Source organism: Bombyx mandarina, chromosome 09 (assembly GCF_030267445.1).
Source record: "Bombyx mandarina strain Sakado chromosome 09, ASM3026744v2".
NCBI lineage: Eukaryota > Metazoa > Arthropoda > Insecta > Lepidoptera > Bombycidae > Bombyx > Bombyx mandarina.
This window is the reverse complement of record NC_143216.1, coordinates 8,536,836-8,549,197: the sequence shown is the minus strand read 5'-3', so window position 1 is coordinate 8,549,197 and position 12,362 is coordinate 8,536,836. Positions and strand designations below refer to the sequence as shown.

Sequence of the window (12,362 nt, the reverse complement as noted above, 5' to 3'; positions counted from 1 at the left end):
ATGATATCGATTAATAAGCATGTGTTTCGTATCTTACGTTTTAAATCCGTTCCTTTGCCGATAGATCTCCTTCGCGGCGATATCTCTCTGTCTCTGTAGACAAAAAGTAGACTCATTAAGGTTGTATGTAGCTGAAGAACTTGTAAAATAAATTTTATTATTTATACATATAGGTATATATATTATAAACATTGTTTTATTGCTTAGATGGGTGGACGAGCTCACAGCCCACCTGGTGTTAAGTGGTTACTGGAGCCCATAGATATCTACAACGTAAATGCGGCACCTACCTTGAGATATAAGTTCTAAGGTCTAAATCGGTTCGGATTGTCGATAATCCCATTCTCACGGATCGTTTGGAACCTCTGGGTCTGCGGAGGGACTTCGGTTCCCTCTGTATTTTGTATCGTATGTTCCAAGGGGAGTGCTCTGAGGAATTGTTCGAGATGATACCGGCATCTCGTTTTTACCATCGCACCGCCCGCCACCGGAGTAGAGTTCATCCATACTACCTGGGGCCACTGCGGTCATCCACAGTGCGTTTCCAGAGGTCTTTTTTGCCACGTACCATCCGGCTATGGATTGAGCTCCCTTCCACGGTGTTTCCCGAGCGCTATGACATGTCCTTCTTCAAACGAGGCTTGTGGAGAGTATTAAGCGGTAGGCAGCGGCTTGGCTCTGCCCCAGGCATTGCTGAAGTCCATGGGCGACAGTAACCACTCACCATCAGGTGGGCCGTATGCTCGTCTGCCTATAAGGGCAATAAAAAAAAAATAAGTATAGTTACAACGGCTGCCCACCCTTCAAACCGAAACGCATTACTGCTTCACGGCAGAAATAGGTAGGGTGGTGGTACCTACTAGCGCGGACTCACAAGAGGTTCTACCACCAGCAATATATCGATTTACTGACAGTTTAGAGAGACAGGATTTATGAAAGATTGTAGATTTACTGAGGGAAAGTGATTACCATATTTTTAGGCAGTACACTTTGAACGTCAATCGCATTGGAGTCACAGTCGCAATTAGATTCGAGTAAGAACAATGTGATTGGAACTTGAAGATAAATTTATGGAGGATGTTAGTACTGATAGAAAGTTGTCCATAACATGTCTATATCGTTAATACTATTGACACCTGTATGTCAACTTGCTAGGCCGTTGCTTCCCTTAATTCCGAGCGAAATAAAATAAGATAATCACGATTTGTTCACTCAACAATAATGTACATTTAATATTATGTGTAAATTTTCCCATATTAAATAAAGAGTAAAGCTTGTAAATAATAAGTTAATTGGGCTTGACAGAATAAATAATGTGCATCGATTTACGTCCCGACTAATCTGTAAATCCATTTGAATGTTGTGTGAAACGGCGAGGAGAGATCGGATTAGTGCCTGTCCGATTTCCGCTGACATCCATCCAATACGGCAGAAGTCTTTGTAAATGTGAAATCAATTTCAGATATTTCAACAGTCGATTTAGAACCAAATGTTATTTTTATTTCTCAACATACCTTTTCTGAAGTCATTTTTAAAACCTGCACTAAGGTGAAAGTCGATCTTACAACTAAGCTCGTGAGTAGCTTCCAATGATAGGAAAACTATTTTAATTTTTTAATTATTATTTTTAACGGATCTTAAACAGAAAAAAGTTCAGCATTTTTTGTGTAAGTTTAGTTTAAGTCGTTCAACACCAATTTGATATGAATAATTGTATTTGTATTATCTCTCTAGTAGAAATTTTGAATTGGAATAAATTGCATCTTAAGGGAGTTAATTCCTATACATATAATTAACTATAATTGACCATACTCTTTGAAAGAGAGACAGATCATACCAATTACAGACTTATTTCTAAATTTTATTTACAACTAAATACTCGTAGTATTCTCCAAGTAAATGAATAGTCTTTTGGATGATCGGAATCTCTAAAATCGTGGTTTTCGGCCATTTCTCCAATAACGGCCGTTCAATTAACGCGTTGTAGTGTTTCATAAGGCTCTATGCCTCTGCTTTACACTTCACACTTTAAGCTTTCCACTTCATTCTGCGCATAAATAACATACTATCTACTCGTATTGATGACATGCAGTGCTCTGCGGTTATTATAGTCTGAATTGCAGAACTCTACTAATTGGGTGAATTGAAGTCGTCGTGGCCTAAAGGATAAGACGTCCGGTGTATTCGTATATAGCGATGCACCGGTGTTCCAATCCCGCTGGCGGGTACCAATTTTTCTAATGAAATACGTACTTAACAAATGTTTACGATTAACTTCCACGGTGAAGGAATAACATCGTGTAATAAAAATCAAACCCGTAAAATTTTAATTTGCGTAATTACTGGTGGTAGGACCTCTTGTGAGTCCGCACGGGTAGGTACCACCGCCCCGCTTATTTCTGCCGTGAAGCAGTAATGCGTTTCGATTTGAAGGGTGGGGCAGCCGTTGTGACTATACTGAGACCTTAGAACTTATATCTCAAGGTGTGTGGCGTATTTACGTAGTAGATGTCTATGGGCTCCAGTAACCACTTAACATCAGGTGGACTGTGAGCTCGTCCAGACGTCTAAGCAATAAAATAAAAAATATATATTGAAATTAGTTTCACCTATTAACATATAGACTTACACGTTCACACGCACAAAAAAGTATCTGTTTATATCATAACTCGATCTTCGAAATGTTTACCAGAACTGGGATGTTGGGATACCTAATCACACTGATCAGTGTCTTATAAGCTCAGCTTTGGAATTGGAGGAGAAAGAAAAAGTCCTGCGGCCTTTGTTGACGAGACCACCACATCTGAAATACTTTCATTTGTCTCCACACCAAAAGGGATAGTTCAGATAGTGGTTCGACGTACTGATTTTTGTTACTGACGATAACCACATAGTCAAGTGAATAGTAGGCATTGTATACATATTATGATTACAATTTCTAAAATTCTAATTATGTTATTCATATTATCTAAAATATTGTGAATAAACATATAATTTTAACAAAAGCACAATTTGATTTTCTGTACAGTAGAGGGTAGAATCAGGACGCTTTCCAATTCTAACACAAATTTTCAGCGGTTTTTCTTAGGGTAATACCAATAAAATTGAGATTAAAATGGTTCCGGAGGTTTAAATTTTCATATACGATGCATTACTATACATAGTTCATTGAAAAAAAATTTTCATTTTCCCTTGTGGGCAGACGAGCATACGACGACCTGATGGTGAGTGGTTACCATCGCCCATGGACTTCAGCAATGCCAGGGACAGAGCCAAGCCACTGCCTACCGAATATACACAAAAACATAAAAAACTAGCTGAACCTGATCCACCTTGACTTTTGGGGTGAATCGGGGAATCACGTATGGGGACAACAGAGTTTTTCGATAAGGCTGAAACTGTGTAGTTGTTAGGTCGGTACTTACCTTTAGGTAATTAACTTTTCAATATCATTAATCAGTTACAAAATTCTGATAACCAAATTAAACTGTTTAATATTCTTTAACACTAAATAAAAGTCCTTTTGAATTCAACAAATTTAAATCTCAAAAAAGCATTGTGACATCCCATTTTCCCTTTTTTTATTTTACCTTTTTTTTACCCCTAGTCCCTCCCTATTACCCCCAATCTATGATAAGAGATCAGCATATTTTCTAAGCTGTAAACATTCCAGAAGAAATACTTACTCGTTTAGGCCAAGTCTTAGGACTGGACCAGCTGTTCGCAGCATGGCGTGAGCTTCAGCATTACTGATGCTCCTGGTAGACCGCCCGTTTATGGACGAAATGACATCACCTTCGCGGATACCGCTCAAAGATGCCTTCCGTCCTGGATTTACCTGTAAAACAAATTAAATTGATGCTTACAGTTAAATAATATATGTATATGTACCCCTCAAATATTACCATAAAACTTCTCATATCCTAATTTAAAAATCTATATTTCTTAATTTACTTTTTGTATGATTACTTATTATGACCGGGCTTAGTAGTGTGAATTGGGAGAGGCCTATGTCCAGCAGTGGATGACTGTGGGCTGTTGATGATGATGATGATGATTATGATGATTACTTAGTTTTTATATTAATTTTTGCCTGCATTCTGATATCGGTATTCTGCATTACACAGATACTACAAACACATTATATGTAGTTAGGTTATCTAAGCTCTTTTTTGTGTTTTATTTCTATTTGTCCTAAATAAGTACTAATATTTATTACTGAAGTTCCTCAAGCAACTCGATGCATATAACAACGATAATTCTAAGTAAAGAAATAAAGTAAAATATTACATCAGTTTAGATATATTTTTTGTTATTTTCGAAAATAAAGCTGCCTAAGCACAGACCACATTTGTTTCCCGTCGCCGAGTCGCTGGTGAGCAAAATTTCAACATGTTCACTCTGTAATGAACCACCCTCGATACCACACACCCTCAATGTACACGCACACCCCTAGACGTTGGGAAAGGTCATTGTAATTATTTTAATGTTATATCGCACTCAAAATACCAAGAGCACAGATTGCATCGTTAATATTATTATTATTATTTATAAAAAGTCAATAACATAAAAGGCACTAAACACAAAAAATCACCGTACGATACAATTTGTTTTTCAGTTAACGTGCTCGCTACGATTCCTATGAAGCATCAGCCGGTAGCCTCAAGAAAGTCGTAAGTTATACTAAAGAGATAGGCGCGTTACAATAGCCGATTTCATCGAAACATTATATGGGTATTATTCGAAAATGCATGCGCCGTGAGGGACGCACACATTGTCGGGGTCCACCACACGCCTCGAATATTAATCTTGTCGAAGGTAAGTCAGGGTATCGTTCGATTCAAGTCGTGCGCGCGTGCTCTTCGGAACGTCCATGTCGCTATTAGGACGATGAACTTGTATATTGTATGCAAATCGCTCAAGATTAATATTAGAATAAATTCTAATTACCTAATTTAGAGATGATAACTTGTATTGTAAATATTATGTACCTACTTTTAATTTCATGTAGATCTGAGTTAAGTGCATTACATAAATAAATATCCACAATTTGTCAAAGCTTTCTCGAATGTAGAGAACGCAAGCAATGGCATATATTTTTTTTACTTTTATGATTTTAATATTTAATATTGTGCTTAAAATTTCGATTTCATTATTTCGGATATTTCGAATACTTTTCAGTATTACAAATTTTTATTGCTTAGATTTTATATTATTCATGCACGACCAAGATATTTATTATTCATCACTGTTATTCATCAACATTTGAATATTGTATATTGACGTCAATTTTACCTTTCTTAACATACAAAAAGAACTAAAGGTATCTTCGGGCCTGATATTCTGTATCATCTTCTCGATAAGAGGATCTCAGTTTTTAGATAAGCGCTAAACATCTTTTCTATCATAGTTAGGGTATTTTTTTGAATTGCAATAGCTTCAGTCAGCTAGCTACGCCGGTAAGAGTAGCGCCATCTATCGTTGAATATCAGAAACAAATATAAAAACAACTAGTAAAATCGAGAACGTTCGAGAAGTACAATGCTATCTATTATCAAATAGCGGAAACACATATCGAAACTACTCGACCTGTCAGGAATGTTCTCGATAATTGTAAAGTTGTCGTATCGACTATAAAAGCGTTGCAGAGATGACACGAAAGCAGTTAGTAATCGGATCTACTCGAAGCGAAACAGCGAACGGACCACCTGAAGCGAAGCGAAAGAAGTGAATTGAGAATTTTAAAGTGTTCCTTAAGTGCTCTAAGTGATATAATATACTCGTAGAGTTTTAATTTGTACTTCGGTGGAAGTTTTATTTATTCCGAATCCCAGCGCGTAACAATATTTATATTTCGTCGAACTATGTTACAATATTTGCCAAATTCTGTTTACTCTACTATTCCTAATTTGTAAATTATATTAGAAACAAATGTTTTTACGTCACATTTTTTAAGTCAGGTTCGTTTTGTTGCATTTAATATTTTCGCGCTACGAGAAGTTTTTTTTCCTGTTTTCTTTCAAAATTAGCTTTATTTCTGATTGACGTATAATTTAAGGAACAATAATTTCAGTTAATATATCGAATATCACCATTAAATTAAGGAAAAATAAGTTTTCTTTATGTCTTACATATAATTGTCTCAGTTTGTGTCAGATACTTTGTTCTCGCCAAGCAGAAAAATACTAATAATGTTTAATCAATGAATATTCAATCTAAAATATAACAAAATTAAGTGAAATTATTAAATAATGCAAGTGTCTCATCGTTTGAGATGTTGTAATTAAAAGCACAAGTTGTGAGAATCTTATTAGCGCAATTCAATAAAGTGGTGCCGCATTCACTAGACATCTTTATTCAATTAAAAGTTCTTCAGAACAACTCTATAGGATTTTAAATCATTTAACATAAAACCGTGAATAATTTATATGTACTTAAATGCCATCAAACTCCAAAGCATACCGTACAATCTTAACAAAGCTTAGTTTAGTTAGTTTAATTTAGTTTGTTATCTCAAAGTATCACAAAATGACAGATTAATCGATACCACGACGACTAATAAACATTTAAAACCCAACGGGGTATGTTTCACAGTGAGAAGGTTTGAAACAGTACCAATTTAATAAGAACTATCTTTTATTTACTGACGAATTCAAGAGTAGATAACTGTGAATTGTCGGAGAAGAGTGGCTCTACATAATCTGGATATGACAACGACTAGGTTTACATTCCGAACACGTAGGCCGCGTGACAACGACGTGCGTCGCCTCAACGATCAAATTCTATATCTACTGGAGTTATATTCCCAATTTATCCATTTTAGTTAGAGACGTTGCATGTATCCAAGACAATAAGCTTAATCAAAAAAATACGACTTATAAATAACATTCGTTTCTTATTTTTATATAATATTCATTTTCTTCGATCATCTGTACAAAAAATTAAACAGACCAAAAAATAAATTTTATTATCAACGTATTGATTTATTATTTGAGACGGAATTATTTGAAAATATGTACGCCGTTTTTTAGCATTACTCCATCCGCCCGAGGAGCAGAGTTCATACCCACTATCAAAATAACTGTTTCCACTTAGAATGCGTTTTAAGGGTGATTCCATTATATATCTGGTTCTTTTCGGAACGTCTTGGCTGTGCTCTGACAATACTCATGTTCATGAGGTAAAGGGAATTACTTACAATTATGTAAACTAAAAGCTCGCCTGCTTTTTGGGCAATGCTTAAGACAATTGGCTTATTTTTCATTTTATACACTAAAAAGCCTTATAGATATGTCACTTAAAATTGTAACATGGGTGTTTCTCATAAGCTTTTATGAACACACTTGACACATTTTAATACGACAAAATATTCTTTTGTTAAATTCCGCGTACATAGATCATCAATAATAATAATAATACTGTTCCGGAATTTTAAAATACGCACAACGCACTCCTATATTTCTGCAATTACATGACGATTTTCTAAACGAGCGCTTGTAATTGTTGAACGTGCGGGATAATTTACGCCCGAGCGAACGACAAAGCACCATCAACCCTCACAATATCAGCGTAATGACGCATGTGGCCCTGACTTTCAACCCTCTACGTGATTTCGACGTCACATAGCTTGCAGGTCGTTTTTGTGTACCTGTGATTTCGACCCATGTAATATAATAAATAAGTGTTAAAACATATCAAATGAAGAACTTTTTATGGCATTAGTGTCTGACCGTGGGAACTTAAAATAAGGCACTGATATCAACCTTATTGAAACTGGGCTCAATAAAAATTACAAGTAACATTGTATTCACACTCAAACAACATTGGATGATCTCTCCTATCATTATTATATTACCATATTAATATAATATAATTATTGTTACGCCGGTAAGAGTAACGCCATCTATCGCCGAATAGTCGAAAGAATATCGAAGGAGCTAGTAGCATCTAGAACGCCCGAGAAGTACAACGTCATCTATTGTCAGATAGCGGAAACATACAATACTTGACTTTTGTGGAATATTCTCGACGATTCTAGGGATTTCGTCTCCACTATAAAACCGTTGCAGAGATGGCACGCAGTCAGTCGACATCAACCCCACGAAAAGCACAGCGATGCTCTTCAAAAGGAATCGCCCTCCGAATATTACTTCGAGCAGCCCACTCCCGAATAGACGCGTAAACACCACACCACAAGCGAAGTAAATTGTCCCTCAGAAATAAGGTGACACACTACAAAACTTGCATACGCCCCGTCATGACCTATGCAAGTGTAGTGTTCGCTCACGCGACCCGCACAAACTTAAAACCCCTTCAAATAATTCAATTCCGTTTTTGCAGGAAAGCCGTCGGAGCCCCGTGGTTCGTCAGGAACATCAGCATGCATGACGACCTGGACCTAGAGTCCATCAGTAAGTATTTACAGTCAGCATCAGTGCGCCATTTCGAGAAAGCGGTACGACACGAGAACCCTCTCATCGTGGCCGCCGGTACCTACATTCCTGATCCTGCGGATAGAATGAAAAGCAGTCGACGTCGCCCAAACTTTCCCCTTCCGACTAGGCGCGTCAATACCCCCGCCCCCGCCGTTCGCCCAATCACGATGTTCGACCAGCCCATACCGTGGGCCCCGAAGGTCAAGTACTTAGGCGTCACCCTCGACAGTAGGATGACATTCCGCCCCCACATTAAGACGGTACGCGACCGTGCCGCCTTCATTCTAGGACGTCTCTACCCGATGATATGTAGGCGAAGTAAAATGTCCCTTAGAAATAAGGTGACACTCTACAAAACTTGCATACGCCCCGTCATGACCTATGCAAGTGTAGTGTTCGCTCACGCGGCCCGCATACACCTAAAAACATTTCAAATTATTCAATCCCGTTTTTGCAGGATAGCCGTCGGAGCCCCGTGGTTCGTCAGGAACGTCGACCTCCATGACGACCTGGACTTAGAGTCCATCAGTAAGTATCTTCAGTCGGCGTCCATGCGCCACTTCGATAAAGCGGCACGACACGAGAACCCTCTCATCGTGGCCGCCGGTAACTACATTCCCGATCCTGCGGACAGAATGGAAAGCAGTCGACGTCGCCCAAAACACGTTATCTCGGATCCTCCCGATCCACTAACGGTGCTTTTAGGTACTTCAAGCACCGGTCACCGTTCTCGTCGAACCCGTCGCTTGCGACGAAGGGCTCGACGAGTAAATTAACTCTCAGACACAGCCCACTGAGTTTCTCGCCGGATCTTCTCAGTGGGTCGCGTTTCCGATCCGGTGGTAGATTCTGCGAAGCACGACTCTTGCTAGGGTTCGTGTTAGCAACATCGTCAGGTTTGAGCCCCGTGAGCTCACCTACTAAAGTTAGGGTTACGCTGACATAGCCTCTCAAGGCTCTCAGCTTAGGTAGGATTAAAAAAAAAAAAAAAAAGTCGCCCAAAATACGTCATTTCGGATCCTCCCGATCCACTAACTTGGACTAACACTAAACGATGGCCGGTGCTTAAGGTACCTAAAAGCACCGGTCATTGTTCTCGTCGAACCCGTCGCTTGCGACAAAGGGCTCGACGAATAAATTAACCCACAGACACAGCCCACTGAGTTTCTCGCCGGATCTTCTGTGGGTCGCTTTTCCAATCCGATGGTATATTCTGCGAAGCACGGCTCTTGCTAGGGTTTGTGTTAGCAACGACGTCAGGTTTGAGCCGTGAGCTCACCTACAAGCTCGGTGAATCTAGAGTAACCCCTCGAGGTTACTAGAATAGATAGAAAAAAAAAACAAGACGCAGTCAGTCAGTAGTCGGAACTACTCGAAGCGAACCGATTACCTGAAGCGAAGCGGAAGAAGCGAACTGAGAATTTTAAAGTGCTTGTGAAGTGTTTTAAGTGTTCTAAGTGATAAGAAGAGTTTTAATTTATATTTCGGTGGAATTTTATTTATCCCGAACCCCAGCGCGTAACATTATCACATTGTAGTTGTTGGTGCATTCATACATTAGCCAAATATTGTAAGTAGAATTACGGAGTCACATTGTACCATTATTGGCGAAGTTGGTAATAATAGGTAAAAAAACTGTAGTTCTTAGCTTTGGTCTCGGCAGCTAGTAAAGTTTGTTGACAGGTTAAAAGAAACAAGATAGGGCCGCTTAATTTGCTCTCTTCAATCCTTATTGATTATCTAGAAGATTGCACAAAGTGGAAATGAGTTGCTCGCTCCAGGCATTTCAATATTGTAGTAATTGTTACGTTATATTACTCATTGTAAAAAATTCATATTTAAAAAAATAATCTAATATTAAAAAATAAATAAATAATAATTTCATATGTAAAAAAAAAAAGACATGCCCGCTGAGTTTCTTGCCAATTCTTCTCAGGACGGAGGCTAGTTCTTGTGAATTGGCGGTAGTTTTTTTTGACGTTCAACAAGTATGTACTTTCATTTATGTTGAATAAAAATTTTTGATTTGATTTTTGATTTGATTTATCAAATAATAATCCTTAACATAAGGGAAGCGATCGCAGTATCTTGTTACATTAAACAAGGGCTTTACCTCACTGTCGCCGACAGCTTCCGCTATTTGAGCATGGTGCCGTAAAATACTCTAACAAAGGAACCTATAAAAAAAATTTCGAGAATATTTTTTCTTGCTCTTTTAAATCTAATCACTTTCTATTATATATTTTATGACACCATTTTCAAAACTTTTAATTCTATAATTCAGTAATAAACTACAGAAATGATTACAGTGAAATTAATCTTGTCTTAAAAATCCTGATTGATTACCTGCGGTAGTTATGTGTATAAAGATGAGGAAAACGTCACTGGTTTTATTAAAGAAGAGGAGTCTCATTTTTTTAATGATTGATTGTTGTTTGTTCAGTAAACACAATTTATGGTAATCTTATTCTTATCCCATTCCCCAGAAGCATTACGAAAAATTGTAATTCTATAATGACAATTACCGACATAACCTAGATTCAAATAAAAGAGCTAAGTGGATATAACTATGAAATATTTCAAAAGTCATATAAATGTAAGTGAATCTGTTTCAGTAAATCTCTATGGTACATTTCACACCTCACCGCCACAATAATCGGTACAGTACTCTTGACAAATTATACAGTTGTCCACCAACAAAGAGCGAAACGAATTGTTTCGCTCTTTCATTTATAGCGGCATTTAATTGCGTAATCTGACACTACACCCCCAAGGAATTCAAGGAAATTACTTTTCTTTCTGAGCTAATAGGGTTCTCAACTACTAGAAACTCTTTTATAATTAACAAGTCACATTCTGATGCTGAATTTTGTTATTTTAATTAGAATATAATTTGAAATCGAATTCTGTATATCGTAAAATGTATACGTGATTGCAGACTATATTAATTATTAATAATTATATTTATTGACGGTAACCACATTCGTTCACAAAATAATATTATTAATATTAAGCTTTCGTATCTATATTTCATATATTACGAAAAACTACAAAGTATTTGAAACGTTAAAAATGTAGTGTGTGTGTGTTATGTAGAAAAACGTTAATACAATGACCGTAAAAACTCAAGATTAAACCGTAAAAGTATTTTTAATTCTGTCTACCGCTCGCTAATACCTAAGAAAATATAATATTAAATTAACTTTAATTTACTAACCCGTGATATTCTAAGCGGCTGGTTCTGGTCAGTTCCGCCGTGCATGCGAAATCCCCAGGGTACGCCACCTGTCAGTTCCACTTCCTTCGTAGTCATCGCTTGACTCTCACTTCATCGTATAAAGCACGTACAAAATGAAAATGTAACAACACTTTTAAAACGAAAAGTGTCCGGAAAACGTTTGCTCATGTCGTAGAAACATTAAGGTGTAAATTGGAAGCCCTTATATTTATCACAATTAAATTATTTTCAATCCTGTGTTTTTAACCTGTAACAAAAGAAATAATTACAGTTTTTTCGTAAGTTTATTTTTCATTTTTTTGTTGCTTAGTTGGATGGACAAGCTCACAGACCACCTGGTGTTATGTGGTTACTGGATCCCATAGACATCTACAACGTAAATGCGCCACCCACCTTGAGATATAAGTTCTGCCCTACCCTTCAGACCGAAACACATTACTGCTTCATGGCAGAAATAGGTAAGGCAATGTGGTACCTACCCACGAGGACTCACAAGAGGTCCTTTTTTTTTTTTTTTTAACGCTGGGGAATCCATTTACGGATACCCGGTCGAGGGGGGTAACGGACCGGGTTATGTCGGACTCCGGCGCCTCCTGAGAGGAAGAAGGGGAGAAGAGAAGAGCCGAGGTCCTTCACCTCCCCCAATTTCTCACAGGAGACTACGCCTTGAAAAAGGCGCGCGAAGCACT

At 37.7% G+C, this 12,362-nt stretch overlaps 1 protein-coding gene across 3 annotated transcripts in view; it reads right to left on the bottom strand.

Annotated features, from left to right (window-relative positions):
- CAP (Cbl-associated protein) overlaps positions 1–12,362 on the bottom strand; it is a 155,387-nt gene that overhangs the window by 122,351 nt on the left and 20,674 nt on the right. For all 3 annotated transcript variants that reach the window (XM_089729773.1, XM_089729774.1, XM_089729790.1), the window contains exons 2-4: positions 11,653–11,920; positions 3,687–3,838; positions 38–93 (exon numbers count right to left, since the gene is read on the bottom strand). In XM_089729773.1, the coding sequence (XP_089585899.1) occupies positions 38–93; positions 3,687–3,838; positions 11,653–11,748 (304 nt within the window). In that variant the 5' untranslated portion in view covers positions 11,749–11,920. The remainder of the gene's footprint in view (positions 1–37; positions 94–3,686; positions 3,839–11,652; positions 11,921–12,362) is intronic.